The sequence below is a fragment of the Grampus griseus genome, assembly GCF_964374135.1.
Source record: "Grampus griseus genome assembly, chromosome: 5".
Classification (NCBI taxonomy): domain Eukaryota; kingdom Metazoa; phylum Chordata; class Mammalia; order Artiodactyla; family Delphinidae; genus Grampus; species Grampus griseus.
This window is the reverse complement of record NC_138998.1, coordinates 32286550-32302934: the sequence shown is the minus strand read 5'-3', so window position 1 is coordinate 32302934 and position 16385 is coordinate 32286550. Positions and strand designations below refer to the sequence as shown.

The following is a 16385-nucleotide window of genomic DNA, read 5'->3' as shown; positions in this document are numbered from 1 at the left end:
TGCCCTACTACCAAGGAATGAGCTAGTTACATACTTCCTGCACATCTGTTTCCTCATCTATATTATGGAAGTAACAATACACACCCAAAACAGGGATTACCTTTGTACCTGACACAGGCAAGATTGCCACACGTCAGCAGCACTCTAAATTCAAGTGTCAACCATTTCTGTGACCACCACCACTACTCTTCCTAATACTGTTAGTACCAAAAAACTACACATCACCAGCTCTTCAATAGTCAAAGCCCAACCATTTACACACTGTAGAATGACCACTTGCCTTTACCCCCATCCTCCTAGGAATCCTCTAAAATGACAGTAATGAAATCACAAAGACATTAAACCACAAACACAGAAAGGGAAAGAAGACAATGCAACATATATTGCAACAAACTTTTGCAAGATGGGAAGCAGTTGAAGGAGTGGTCACTGCCTCTCAGAACCTCTGGAGGGACTCAGCCCTGGATGCAACAAGGGCCACCAAAGGCTGGCTTGAGGCTCTGGCCTGTCTAAGGGGGAGCCTCTGATGAGGGGCATTCAAAGCAGTTGGGCCCCCAGGTCCAGCAAGAGACCCAAAGTTTTTCTGAAAAAACTGAACCACAGAGGCTGGTGTACCACCAAGCACACCAGAGGCAGCAGACTGCAGGTGTCTTCTCTGCAGACACTGACCAGTCCCAAAGAAGCTGTGAAGGTGCTGATATGTGTGTGTGCGGGGGGGCTCCCAATGAAATGTTCACCCACATTCCAAGGGAGGCCAATAGACCACCCACCTACCCACCCACAAGCTTGCCCTCCCCTAATCAACTTTTCAGCATCTCACTCTTAATTACAGACAGCCAAGGATCAACAGATACTATCTAAATGAACAGAAAAAGAACTCTGAAATGAACAGGCACATTGGAGGAAGCAGAAGAAATATTTTAAAAATGTTAAACATACAGAAAATATTAAAAACAACAAACACATGCCTCAAAGATAAGTGAAGATAATACATCCATAAAATTAGAATAAAATGAAATGGAAATGGAAACAGAAAACAAAGAGTTCTAAAATTTAAAATCATCATTAAAATTTTAAAAATAAAAGAGCTTGGAAGACAAAATTAAGAAAATTTCCCCCTCTTCCCACCTCCAAACATAGAGATATAAATAAGAGGCAACATACGTTGAGTATCTGAAGATCAATTCCAGAAGATTCAATAACCAAACCAATAGATATCTCAGAAACAAACAAAACAAGTGATGGGTAGGAAATTATCAGAAGTAACAGACATTTTTGAAAACTGAAGGATATGAATCTCTAGATTGAAAGGGCTCACTAAGACTAGAGGGACCACAAACAGAAGGAAGGACCCACACAGAAGCTGATAAAATTACAGAATTTTTTTAAAGACAAAGACCCTAAGCTCAAAAAACAGAAAACAAACAAACAACAACCACCAAACAAAAAAAAGAAAAAAACACACAAGGAAAAAAAGGAATCAGAATGATTTTGGATTTTTCATCAGAAACCCTTAAAGCCAGAAAACTGTAAAAATGCCACCAAAAATCAGGAAAATATTTTTTTTTCTGTCTAATATTCTAAATTCAGCCAAATCACCTATAAAGCATGAGGATAGGATAGACACCTTCAGACATATAAGGCTTCAAATTATTTACCTCCCATGCAACCCTTCTCAGTAAGCTCCTGAGGATATACTTTAGCAAAATGAAGCAAACAAAGAAAAAGGAAGACAGAAGATCCAGGAAACAGAGGCTCCAAGACAGGAGAGAAGGGTACAGTATGTGCAGGAAAAATAATCCTACTGTCCAGATTGGAAGAAGAGGATGGAAGGCTCCAAAGCAGGGAGTCTCTAAGAGGAAACCAAGTGAAAGTGATAGATGATTTGATGTGTTACCTGGAAAAAAAATATCAAAAGGCATTTAACATATTTCTTGGAGTGTATGAGAGATTGTAGCCATAGATATAGAAAAGACTCAAAAAGTTTATAGTTTATTTGCTCCAGGATAAACAATAACATACAGGAGAAGAAAACATAACCATGGGTCACTATTTAACTCACAAGTGAGTTTATATATGTGTGTGTGTGTGTGTACGTATACGTACATGTATACATATAATAATGTATAATAAAAATTTACAATATAAATATATACACAATAATCTAAATACAGACTGCTGGTTTTACTAAAAATGATGTAACTATATTGGGGGGTTTGGGCAAGAGAAGAGGACAACTGCTCAGTTACGATACTAGGAAGTAAAATGCTTATTCTACATTGATTTCAAAATATGAAAAGTAAAAAAAACAGGGGAAAAAAAAAAAAGAGCTAGCTTGGGATAGTAGCTTCCACTAGAAAGTAGGGCCCGGAGGATAAAAAGGCCAAAGGCAGAAGACTGCTGTTTTTTCATTTGAGGTCTTTTAGCACTATTTGATTTCTTTTTTTAACTATGTGCATATATGAATTGGATTAAAACAACTTATTCTCATGTCAAGAACAAACAGTTCAATTTATAAAGATGTCACTACCAACTTTATTTATAAGTTTCATACTTGGAATTGCAAATTAATTGTCTTACAAATATTATAAAGTGATGGTTAGTTTCCCAAGTCAGCTTTCAGAAGGCATTTAACCCATAATGATACAAAAACATGGTACAAAGTATTTCAAGTAGTCTTAAACACCATAAGCATAAGAGTTCCTGTGGGAAACTGCATTCTGAGAAATCAGTATGCCTGGTATACATCTCAGCCCCACCCAATTGTTCTTCCCCAGCCAGGGGCAGCCAAAAAATAAAGTCAGAATAGATGAGGAAGATGGAAGGAAGGAGAGGACCTGGATCTGGCAGGATGGAGAGTCAAGCGACCCACTGTAACAGGTCAACTCTGTTTGCATTAGAGAAAATACTACTGAAGGTTCCCCTTGTCCCAGAGGTGGACCAAGGTTGATCAGTGAGGAAATCCTCCCTCCCCTCTTCCCAACAGCTCACTCCTGGGCACAAACTGGATGCTCATCAATCAGGTAACAAATACATCATTTCAAGTATTAATTAGCAATGACTTCTTTTCCACCATGCCATAATCAAACTTCTATATAAATATCTTTATTTCATTCAATGAAATTTGAAACTTGTTGTGGCCTATGTCAACACTATGTTTGATTATTTTTAAAAAAAGATTATTAAATGTGTGACCTTGAGCAAGTTAAAGTCTCACTTTCCTCATCTCTAAAAGAGGAATAATGATATCCACCTCACTGGGTCACAAGAAAATTAGAGGAAATAATGTGTATAAAACATGTAGGAGGAAGTATATGGCAGGCACTCAATCAATGTCAGCCTCTGGTTGTGCCATGTCCCCTACCTCAATTGGTTTCTTACATGTAAACAAAGTCACAAATTATATACACGCTTTTAACCAAAAAACCTTTACAAAACCATGCATAATACATTAATATTTTTAAAATTAATGTTATGAGTCAATTTATAAGTATTCATTATTTTTCCTAAACCTTAGTCTTGTTTCAAGTACTAATCCAATTTGCTGTTTTAACTTAGCTAAATTAAATTCAGCTAATTCCACCAGACTAAAAAGAGGATTATAGACTGGCAGGACATTACAAAAACACAGCATTCTTTGGTTAAAGGGGACAAACCCGTATATGTAACAATGTCTAAACAGCCTGCTTAAAAGCAGTTCCATTTTAACACTGAGTGGACTTCAGCAGACCTCAAGAAAGTCTTATAACAAAAAAAATTGAATAAAATGACAGCTAATGGATGCTTAAAAGAATAATTTTCCCCCTCAAACACTTAGACGCACCACAAATCTGAGATGAAATAAAAATGAAAAAAAAATGTGGTTTTCTGGCCCATAATACACAAAAGAAAGTGAATGTATAGCTATCTGCAACTACCAAAGACTTCCCATTTGGGGCCATTTCTATCAGAACTTCCTCTAAGGGGTCATTTCCAGAATCCACAAAGTCACATTTTTCTAATTAATTCCCCAATGACAAAGCTAATTAGGTAGCACAGAACCACCAACTGACCCAACGCCAAGTTCTCCTTTTCTTACAAGGTATTCTAAGTAGAAGAGTGGCCCAGAAATTCAGAATCAGTTCAAACTCCAACATAAGAACCAAAAAGGTACTGAAAAAGCTAAAAGGTCGGCTACCTGGAGATTCATTCACTGGTGTAAAATACGCTTATCGGTCCCAAGATTTGGAGACTGTCACGAACATGTAGTGCCCTTATAACCAATCTCTGTCTCTCATTTAAAAACAAAACAAAACAAAAAACTACGATAACCAGAAAGTATGAGCACCGTAGTGTGGCCTCTACTGGGGCATCAAAACCACAGCAGATATAACCTAAATAAAACGTGGATTTCGAGTATCCAAAATCCAGGGCCCTAGAGTGACACGTTGAGGAAAGGTCAAAGAAACTTGGAGCGGCAGGGAAGAAGAGTCTGCCTCTAGGGAATAAGGCGAAAGGCTAAAGAGGCTGTAAGCAGGCTGGAATGGGGTAGATCGCCGGGGGCCGAGGGGTCCCCGGGTCTTTCCGCGACGTGCGGGGGAGGCCGGAAGGCTGGCCCAGGGCGGGGGCCGGGCAGGGACCACACCTCCCGGCCAGCAAGGCAGGCAAAGGCCGGGGCCCAGAGGCGACCCGGGGCGCTGGGGCCTGCCCGCCCGCGGTCCAGGTCGCGCGGACTGGGCCGCCGGCGGCCGGAAGCACCGGGGCCCGACCCTACCTGCCCACCCCGGCGCAGGCGGCCCCACTCACCGATAAGCCGGCGCACCTCATCCTCGCTCAGGTAGAGGCTTACGCTGGGCCCGGCGGACGCGGGAGGCAGCGCCGGCGGCCTCGGGGCAGGGGCGGCGGCGGCGCCTGGTGCGAGCAGCAGCGGCAGCAGCGCGAGCAGGAGCAGGAGCGGCGGCGGCGGGGCCCTCAGGCCGCGGGTCCACGGGAGGCGGCCCCGGCCCGGCGGCCCCGGCCGCGCCGTCCTGCGCATGGCCACCGCCGCCGCCGCCGAGGAGAAGCGTGGGCCGCCCGCCGCGCCGCCGCCGCCCACCCCCGGCCCCGAGCCCCTCACAGCCCCGAGCCGGGGGCGGCCGCCCAGCTCATCGCGCCGCCGGCCCGTGGCACCCTGCCGCCGCTTCAGACCGCCGGAGCGCGCCGCCGCCGCCGCCGCCTCCTCGGCCGCATCTTCCGCTGCGGGAGGCGGGCCGCGGTGGCGCGCGTGCGCGCGCCGCCGCCGCCTCGAGAGCGCGCACGCATGCACCGCCTCCTCCGTGCGGGCCCGAGCCCGGCGAGTAGCGCTTTGGGTTTCCAGGTTCTCCGAAGGCGAGGGGCTCCCCGGTCACCCTGTAAAGGAGCCCGTCCCCGCCCCACGTTGTCACCAGCCTGATGTTTGCTTGTCTATTGTCTGTACCACACACACCCCCGCCCGGGATGGAGGGTCCAGGCAGGCAGGCCCGGGCAGCGCCTGCAGCCGAGTAGGCTTCCAGATTCAGGGAAATGCCTGGATGCGGCCTCTCTGATGGCAAAAGAGAAACATGTTTTTTATTTGGAGAGAAAAAGAGAAAATACCTTTTATCCTACCAACGGAGGTCAACATTAACATTTCTGTGTCTGTTTTGATGGATATATACTGTATACTTTTACTTTCCAAGAAGATCTTGTTGAGCAAACTGCAAACTTTAACCTTATTCCTCCTACACATTACAAATTTTTATTTTTTATAATCGTTTTGCGTCTCTATAATCAACCTGACTTTGGGGCTGTCAACCCGTGGTCCATGCTGGACTTTGACAGCTCCCCCCCCATATGAAGTTGTGTGCAAAAGTATGTGTCTGCCTCTCAGTGTGTGCTGTGTGTGGGCTTGAACACACACAGAGAAGTGATATGTACATCTCCTCATTTGTTCCAGGGAGTCCTTGTCCCTGAAAGACGTTAAGAATCACGGATACACCTCGTCTCTTTTAAAGGCCGACCAGCGAGCTGGTGCACCTCGTGACGTATTTATTGATGTGTCGCGGTCAAACCTGCTCCAGGTGCCGCCTCTCTTCGTGAGGTTTCCAAGCATCCCGGCCAGGCCTGGGTCACCTAGCCCCTGTGGGCAGCCTAGCCCCTGCCCTGACCCTATGCCTCCCACCAGGCCTGTGCCTCTGGGAACAGCTGCTCCCGGGCCAGACCCAGCTTCAGTGCACAGTTGCTGCAAGAGCAGTGAGGCCCTGGGAGGCTGCTATTTTTATCCTCTGGGGTGGGTGGCGGAAGAGCCGGGCTGATGAGGCGGGAATTCCTGGAACTTGATTTCTCCTTCTCTACTGAGAGGGATGGATTGAGTTTAGAGATAAACCAGCCTTGATTTGTCAAGCCTCAACTCCCCAGCACAGAATACTGTGCCCATCATTCTACAGGAGGAGGCTGAGAAGAGGGTGAGGGCTGAGGAAAAGTGCTCCACCTGAGAACGATAAAGCCACAAAGGTCAGCAAAAATACTTCTCTTGGGGCAGCCACTGCTACTTATTAGGGGACCAGGGCTCTGTCAAGAAGGGCTTGGGGGGCTTCCCTGGTGGCGCAGTGGTTGAGAGTCCGCCTGCCGATGCAGGGGACGCGGGTTCGTGCCCCGGTCCGGGAGGATCCCACATGCCGCGGAGCGGCTGGGCCCGTGAGCCATGGCCGCTGAGCCTGCGCGTCCGGAGCCTGTGCTCCGCAACGGGAGAGGCCACAACAGTGAGAGGCCCGCGTACCGCAAAAAAAAAAAAAAAAAAAAAAGGGCTTGGGGCTGGTAATGTGCTGTGTGAACAGGCTCTCAATTCAGACAGTAGGAGTTTTTTTAAAGGATGGCATCTTTCCGGCATTTTTTAAAATGACTCACAGTCCCCCTGTAAGGAAGCCCCTGTCTTTAAGGCAATCTCCTCTTATCAGTGACTTCTTGAGGGAGAGTGTGGTGTCAGCAGAGCACGGAACTGTCTGGCAGTCAGGCATGGCTGGGCTCTGGTACTTGTTAGTGGTGTGACCTTGGGAAAATTACTTAAACTCTCTGAGCCTCTGGTTTCCTCATTTATAAAATAAGGGGGATAATGCCAGATTCACAGGGCTTTTACAGGATTTAATTGGAGAAGATGTCAGTAAAACACCTAGGCAGACACAGGAATGGGTGGGTGTCACATCCATTGTTGTTGTTATTATAATTAACCTCTTCCCTCTAATGACCACTTCCTGGAAATTTCATCACCAGTTATCTCCAACCATTCAGACCAGGGATCCTCAAGACCTTCATTCCAGGTAGCACCATGCCTGGCCCAGAGCCAAGCTCAAGTCATTAATGCCAGGCATCATGGGTGGCCCAGGGATGCAGGGGTGACTTAAGAGCTTCCTTGAGGAGGTATGATAAACATCAATTGCACATTTTCATCAGTGCTAGGAAGAAAAAGCTAGTGGTTGTCAATGTTCCCAGACCAGCAGTAGTATCACCTGGGAACATGCAAAAATGCTAATTCCTAGGCCCCGCCCCAGACTAACAGCAGTAACACCTTCAAGGGGTAGCAGCACACAGAGAAGTGGTATGCACATTGCATCCCTTGTTCTAAGGAGTCCCTGTCCCCCAAAGAGTATCACAGGCCCTCCAAGTGATGCTGGCCACTCTGTCAAGAAAATCTCAGCTCTACCATCTCTCTTTTGGACTCAGTTGCTGCTTCCCTGACCCCCTGCTTTCCCCTTATTCCTTTAGTCTGTTCTCAACACAGCAGCCAGAGCCATCCTGTTAAACCTTAGCTGGATCAAGTCACTCCCTGCCTCTTAGGCTGCCAATGGCTCCCTAATTCATCTAGAATAAAAGGCAAAGTCCTTACAAGATGTCAAGGTAGTTCTCATTCTTCACCTTCCTCCCTTTGTGTCCAATCTAGTCTTCTTCTACTCTTCCCCTACTCACTTACCTCCAGCCACAGTGGCTTCCTTGCCGTACTTCCAATGCATCAGACACGATCCTACCTCAGGGCCTTTGCACTGCTGTTCCCTGTACCTGGAATGCTCTTCCTTCTGACATCCACATGGCTTCATCCTTCACCTGTTAAAATCTACACTCAAATGTTAACTTCTGAAGAAGATTAAAATTTTGACTTCCCAATACTTTAACTCCCCAGAGGGGGAACCAGTTCCCAGTCTCTCCTATCTCTGCAGGGTACTTGGTCTCACACAACACCCAACCAATCTCTGAAGAAGGAGTCCCCTCTCCCTCCTGGGTCAGGGTGTGCGTGGCAACTTTTGAAATTTCCCAATAAGCCTCAGTGTGAAAATGCTGGGAAGCCCTGACTTCAGCCTTCTGAGGTTTCTTTGCCTGGAGGAAATGAAGGCCACAGTTGTCATCCTGCTCCACCCACTGCCCCCGCTCTTGGTTTGCTTGTCACTGTGGTTGACTTTACTCTCCTCCAGGAGACAAATTTCAGGCCCAGAAACTACCATCATCAGGACTTGTTTCACTGCTCCTAAAAAAGGCCCGCCTTGGGCTTCCCTGGTGGAGCAGTGGTTGAGAGCCCGCCTGCTGATGCAGGGGACATGGGTTCGTGCCCCAGTCTGGGAGGATCCCACATGCCGCGGAGCGGCTGGGCCTGTGAGCCATGGCCGCTGAGCCTGGGCGTCCGGAGCCTGTGCTCCGCAACAGGAGAAGCCACAACAGTGAGAGGCCCGCATACCGCAAAAAAAAAAAGGCCAGCCTTGGGATTGACATGCAGCAGGGTGGGTGGGTGGAAGCACTGGGCCGTCGGGGTCCAGCGGGGAAGGGGTGAGACATCCTGGTTAAGGGAAATGACTGGGGTGTTCATGCGTGGAGTCTTATGCCCACTCAGAGCCTGGCTCTGCGTGGAGTCTTATGCCCACTCAGAGCCTGGCTCATTCGTGTCCACAAGGATAGATGCCCAGTTCACAGAGCCCTGAGAACAACTCCCAACCCAGACTGCACTCACTCAGCTAGGGGAGGGATCTGGAAAGGGGTGGCTCTAAGTTCTGCAAACACCCCCTTCCTTTGCACGTGGCGGTTGGGAACACTGCTCTGTGTACTACGGAGCAGTTTACTTTTTAAACCTTCTCCCTCCACTTGCAGTGTGAATGAGTCAAGCAGCACCAAAGTCCTGGAAGAAAATATGAACATCCTCTTTGACACAAGTCATCATCTCTCTCCACCACCTCCCAGATTCACGTATGTTCTTATAGCCCTTTCTCTAGACATTTACCTACACGTATCACATACATGGAACTGTATGTGTGTGGTTTCTTTCAGTTTTACAGAAATGGGTAATTGTTGACACGATTTGTTTTTTCCCTGATCAAAATGAATTGAGGTCTTGAGGATGCTTGCATGACAGGACACACAGAGGCATTTTGGTTGGGATGGACAGTGCTAGATTTCACAGTTCTGGTGATGGACCACACATCCTTTTATGTGCATCTCTGTGCACGTACGTAGATATTCAGAAGGGCAGATTCTCAGAAGTGAAGTGCTGAGTTAAAGGGAGTTAACTTTTAATGTTGATGGATTCCACTGAATCGCCCTCTGAAAGACTTTACCAATGTACCCTTCCACCAGTGGCATAAATGAAAGAGACAAGGTAATATATCAGGGTTTTTTCATTTTGCTTTTGACAGTCTGGTGAAAGAAAAAATAACTCTTTAATCTGAGTTTCCCTCATTACCAGTGAGGTTGAGCAACTTCTTGTAGGTATTTATTGCCCATTCAATGTACAGCTTTTGCCTGTTTTTCTAGTGAATGGTTCGCCTTTTTTCTTGATTTGTAGATATTTTCTTTTACTGTATCCCTTGTCATTTAACTTTGCTTATGATGTCCTTTACTTAATTTAAATTTTGGATTTTCATTTTAGATAAATCTCACAATCTGTTCCTTTACGGCTTCTGCATTTTGTGTCTTGCTTAAGAAAAACTCCACAATTAATATTTTTTGTGTTTTTATAATGCTTTTGTATGTTTAAAACAATTAGCCCCTTCATCCATCTGGAATTTATGTTTATATAGGGCATATGACACAATTTTATTTTTCCATACGGGGAGCCATTTTTCCCAAATGCTATTTTTTGTATTTATTGAATATTCCACTCTTAGTTGTTATAAGTAACTGTATTAGGGTTCTCCAGAAAAACAGAACCAATGGGATATAAATATAAATAAATAAATATATGTGGGTGTGTATATATATATATATATATATATATATACACATATATATATAGAGAGAGAGAGAGAGAGAGAGAGAGAGGAGAGATAAGAGGAGATTTATTATGGGAATTGGCTGTCATGATTACGGAGCCTGAGAAGTCCCAGGATCTGCCGTCTGCAAGCTGGAGACCCAGGAAAGCCTGCAGTATAATTCAGTCTGAATCCAAAGCCTTAGAAGGGGTTGGGGACAATGGTGTAATTTAAATCCCAGTCTGAGGCCTGAGAACCAGGAGTAAGTCAGAGGGCAGCAGAGAGGGAGTTAGCCCTTCCTCCACCTTTTTGTTCTTTACAAGCTCTCATTGGACTGGATGATGGCACCCTCATTGGTGAGGGTGATCTTCCTTACTCAGTCTACAGATTCGAATGCTAATCTCCTCCAGAGACACCCTCACAGACTTATCCGAAATAATATGTTGCCAGCTATCTGAGCATCCCTTATCCCAGTCAAGTTGACACATAAAATTGACCATCACAAGTCCACCCCTTGTGAACTTGGCACCCATATACATCTCCTTAAACTATAATCTCTAAATAAAAACAATAATGAGATCATAACTCTGCCGACATGATACAACTCCCCTATGTACAACTGAAAACATGCTAATTTCTTCCCCAGAAGTGGAGGTAAAATACTTGAGTGATGTTTATTCTTCTCTTGATATCCTACAACTCAAATACTATGATGTGAAATTAATAATACCGATATAAAGTCAATACATCTTATGTTTCATGATAAAAGGAAATAAGAGTGGAAAGAAGACAAAGATATTTGTGTAATGTATGTGTGTATACACACAAATGTATTCATAACAAAATTAGTTTTTTTCATAATAAAATAAGCTTTGCGGACAAATGGTTCCCATATGGAAAAAAGGAATGTAACAAAATTCATGATAATTACAGGCATCATTTCTGTAGCTGGTCCCATGACTGTAGCTGGTATTTACTTTTTTTTTTTTTTTTTTGCTGTATGCGGGCCTCTCACTGTTGTGGCCTCTCCCGTTGCAGAGCACAGGCTCCGGACGCGCAGGCTCAGCGGCCATGGCCCACGGGCCTAGCCACTCCGCGGCATGTGGGATCTTCCCGGACCGGAGCACCAACCCGTGTCCCCTGCATCAGCAGGCGGACTCTCAACCACTGCACCACCAGGGAAGGGAAGCCCCTGTAGCTGGTATTTATAATTACCTTCTTCTACTACTCATTCTGTGTATTCCTTTTGCCTTCGGCAAGCACCTCAGCTGGTCGTGGTTCTTTATGTGGTAGGGTGACCCAAGACTTCATTCCTAAAGGGTCTGGCCATTACTAAGCCTGCCTGGATTGGGTTGTCATAGTTTTCCATTGAACCTAATCAGAGGGCAAGGTAAACTAAGGACATCCTCAGGGGTCTCCTGTATTCCTAACATACTCTTCCTTACTTATCTCTGGTATCCATTATTGCTTTTGAAAAGTCAGTTGTAATTCTAGCTGCCAGTTTGACACATTATTTGTCTTTTCTTTACAGTTGTTTAAGAGATCTTTTTTAGCGGTGTTCCAGTAGGTTATATGTAAATGTGTATATCTTTCCATTTACCTTGCTTGAAATTTATTGAGATTCCTGGATCTGGTGTCTTTAAAAAAAATTCCAGGAAATTCTCAGCTCCATTTCCTTTGTCACTCCTAGATGGATAGATTGAAATGCTTTTTTTTTTCTGAACCGTTTGAGAATGGGTGGGAGACATCATGAGTACTTCATTGTACATTTCCCAACAAACACACTCTCTTTCATAACCATAGTACAATTTTCAAAATATAGACACTTAACATTGATACAATACTATTTTCTAATCCACAGTCCATATTCAAATTTTGTCAATTGTCTCAACAAAATCTTTATAACTGTTTTTTCCTGATCCAGGATCCAACCAGAATCACACATTGAGTTCACTTGTCATGTCTTTTTAGTCTCCTTAATCTGAAAGATTCCTCAACCTTTCTTTTGCCTGAATTTCTTGTATTTTGTAGAACATTCTTCAATTGGTGTTGCCTGACATTTCCTCATGACTAGATTCAGGTTACATGTTTTTGGCAGGAATATCACTGAAATGATGTATTCTTCTCAGTGCATGGTATCAGAAGACACAGGATGTTGGTTTATTGAATATTCCATTCTTTTTTAAATATTTGTTTCTTTATTTGGTTGTGCTGGGTCTTAGTTGCGGCAGGCAGGCTCCTTAGATGTGGCTCGCCAGCTCCTTAGTCGGGGCACATGGGCTCCTTAGTTGTGGCATGTGAACTCCTAGTTGTGGCACGCATGTGGGATCTAGTTCCTTGACCAGGGATCAAACCCTGGCCCCCTGCATTGGGACTGTGGAGTATTAACCACTGCGCCACCAGGGAAGACCTCTGAATATTCCATTCTTAAGGGTTGTAACCAATTATATTAGTCAGGGTTCTCCAGAGAAACAGAACAAATAGGAAATAAATATAAATAAATATGTAAATATATATGTTAACTTTGATCACTTGGTTAATATGTTTTCTGATACATTTCCTTTTAGTAAAGTTACTCTTTTTCCCTTTGGAATCAATAAAAAATTAGGAGTGGTGGGGGAGATACTTTGAGATTCTTTAAATCTCTGGTTCTTCATCAAACTTTTATGCACTAATTTAATCATCCATTGATGATTTTTTAACTTTATTATTCCTTCCATATTTAGTTGGCATTCAACCATAAGGGAGACCTTTTCCTTTTCTCCTATTTATATTTAAAATTTACTTATATCAGTGTGGATTTGTGAATTCTTGTTTTATTCAGTGGATTATAGTCTATTACTATCATTATATATTTTTCAGTCTCAAGACATATTTGATGATATTTGAGATTTTGCCACTTCAGTTGGTTCCTATGTCCTTTGGTATGTCTTTGGCATTGGTTGAACATTTTCTTACTTTATGGAACAATGAAATATTCTTGTCTCCTCTTGTACTTTTCTGTCCCAACCCTGGAATCAACCCATTTTTCTTAGGAGCCCCAGTTCCTTTTAGTGGAGAATAGTATTCAGAAACCAAGATTGAGGAGCTAGGTATGCTTACTGCTACTGGGGTATAATTGGTTCTAGGCCCTCTGAGGAGACAGAGCAAGGAAATAAATGCATTTATGTATGTATATGCCTGTGTGTGTATATGCATGCATACACACATGGATCTGTAAAATCAATGAGTTTGCATCAACACCTCTGATTCCATTCTCACACCGTTCCTTCCTTATCCCCTATTTGTAAATCCCTTCTATGACAGTAAGAAACCTGGCTCCATTATCCTCGCTGTATCTGCTTATTTGTTCAGTCCTTCCATAGTTAAGCAAACTCTTGGCCTTGCTTTCTAAAAGCTTAGCCCCAGAAACACCAATCTCCACCCCCACTCCCCACTCCAGGTATGCCAGCCAAAGCTCTGCCGCCATGAAGGGGAAGGAAGGGAGGCCAGTTAAAGACTGGGCCCTTGACATGCCATCCCTTACGTCTTGGGTACACTGGCCAGAATGTCAGTCACTGATTCCCTTTTTATCTGTGTCCATTGTATTTTTCAGTTCATCATTTTCATTTAAAAAATTGCCGTAAATTGGGTTTCCCTGGTGGCGCAGTGGTTGAGAGTCCGCCTGCCGATGCAGGGGACGCGGGTTCGTGCCCCGGTCCGGGAAGATCCCACATGCCGTGGAGCGGTTGGGCCCGTGAGCCATGGCCGCTGAGCCTGCACGTCCGGAGCCTGTGCTCTGCAACGGGAGAGGCCACAACAGTGAGAGGCCCACGTACCGCAGAAAAAAAAAAAAAAAAAATTGCCATGAACCTGATTTTAATTTACAAATTCTCAAATGGTTGCTTTTCTGCCACAGCCGGTTCTTGTTTTTTTTCTAAATAATAATAATAATAATAAAAGAATATCTAATATTTATTGAGCACTTATTATTACCTGCTGAACCGAGTGTTTTTACATGGATTATCTCATTTAATTTTCACAATAATCCTATGATAATGGTATTGTTTAAATCCCCATTTTATAGATTAGGAAATCGAGGCACAAATTAATTACCTTGCCCAATGCCATCCACACATCTAGAAAGTGGTAGATCTAGGAATTGATTTCAGGTAGTTTGATTCCTGAGCCCATGTGCTTAGCCATTCTGGAGCAGTTACTCATATGCATTTAAACTCTTCTCTTTGTGCTCACTCTTTCCCCAGACATCAGTCTTTCTTGTTGTTGAGTCTGCTACTCTCTTTTAGGGTACTGGTTTTCCTCAGGTACCTCCTGACTCTTGACTGCCCTCTCCTCCTCGGGCTTGTGAACCATGTTGGTCTTTGAGGTGCAGGTTCTGGGGATGAGAGTGTGCCCCTGCCTCTCCCCATGCCCAGAGTATGGTGGGGGGGGCCTCTGCATGCATATCTTTTGCTATGAGGTCTTCATGTCTGTCCTGGGTGTCACTTGCTGCCTAGACATCAATCTGCCCCTGCGGCCCCAGTGCCCAGGCACTGCTTTATCCTGGGGACAATGCCCCTGGTAACCCCTGCTCAGCACAAGAGGAGCTGAGAGAGGATTCCACCAGCCCTGTTGCTTCAAATTAAATATCCTCATGGTTGACCCAAGGACCACCCCGCCATTCCTCAGATCCATTGACTCTGAGCTTGGATCCATTGAAGAATCATTCCCACCTCCAAAGCAGGACTTTTCTGGTTTTTCACTGTGGTTTTCTCTGATCTTGTTTCTCCTAATTTGATACCATCCAGTTTCTGTTTTCCAGGGGATTTCTCAATTTTTCTGATCCGTGCAAAAGAAATCAGTATTTCTGCATGACAAAACTACCCTAAGCAAAATTAAAAAGCAAAAGATAAGTTGAGGAAAAATCTTTACAATTTTTATCCCAGTCAAAAAAGTGTGCTGTATGAAGAACTTTTGCCAGCTGATGTAAACACACACACACGTATCACAATTCAACAACAACAAAAGCAGGTAAAGAAATGGACAATTCGCTGAAAAATACAAATAGTTTGGAAATATATTAAAATGCTTAAGCTCAGTCATAAATAAGAAAAATGCGAGTTAAAACTACACTGAGATACTGTATGTTAACCTGTTAGATTGACCAGTCTCTAACAGTTTGATAACATGTCATAGCTGACGGGAATGAAAATTACAAGTCTCCAAGGAAGGCATTTTGACAATTGTCTATCAAGTCTGCAAATGCAGATATTCTCTGACCAGCAGTTTCACTTCTAGTACTTTATCCTAAGGATATATTTGCATACTTAGGAAGTGATATGTGGACAAAGTTATTCCCTGCATTATTTCATAATAGCAAACAATGGGAAACGTGCTCATGGATAGTGCAGTGGTTCAGTAACCTATGGTGGGTCCCCATGGTTATGTGGGTATAAAGAAAAATGAGAAGGCTCTTTATGTGTGTGTATGAGTAAGACCAGGTGCAAAGCAGTATGTGGAGCATGCTAGTATTTGTACAAAAAAGGGGCAACGGAATATAATTTATATGCTTGTACGTGCCTAATATAGATATGGGAGGTTACACACACACCACCATCACCATCCACCACCACACGCTGATATTGATTGCCTGGGGCAGCGATGGGAGGAAAACTTATTGTACATCCTTTGATACTTTTTAGAATTTTGAACTAGGTGAATATGCTCTCCTTTCCCTCAACAATTTGTTTTATAATTCTTCTCAAAAAACAATGTGGTTCAATGATTAGTCTTATTCTCTGGTGCTATTGTGGATTCTCTTCCTCCTCCTCCCCTCCTCCCCTCCTCCCCCCTTCTCCCCCCTCCTCCCCCCTTCTCCCCCCTCCTCCTCCCCCTCCCCCTCCTCCTCCCCCTCTCTCCCACTCCTCCCCCTTCCCCCCTCCTCCCCTCCTCCCCCTTCTCCCCTCCTCCTCCCCTCCTCCCCTCCTCCTCTCCTCCCCTCCTCCTCCCCTCCTCCCCTCCTCCTCCCCTCCTCCTCCCCCTCCCCCTCCTCCCCCCTCTCTCCCACTCCTCCCCCTCCTCCCCTCCTCCCCTCCTCCCCCTCCTCCCCTCCTCCCCTCCTCCCCCTCCTCCCCTCCTCCCCTCCTCCCCTCCTCCTCCCCTCCTCCTCCCCTCCTCCCCTCCTCCTCCCCTCCTCCTCCCCTC

At 44.8% G+C, this 16385-nt stretch overlaps 1 protein-coding gene across 2 annotated transcripts in view; it reads right to left on the bottom strand.

The window, feature by feature from the left end:
- RYK (receptor like tyrosine kinase) overlaps nt 1-5014 on the bottom strand; it is a gene marked incomplete at its 5' end in the record, with an annotated part of 102449 nt that extends 97435 nt beyond the window's left edge. For both annotated transcript variants that reach the window (XM_082655624.1, XM_082655625.1), the window contains one exon: nt 4786-5014. In XM_082655624.1, coding sequence (XP_082511750.1) covers nt 4786-5014 — 229 coding nt within the window. The remainder of the gene's footprint in view (nt 1-4785) is intronic.
- Between the last annotated feature and the right edge of the window lie 11371 nt (nt 5015-16385).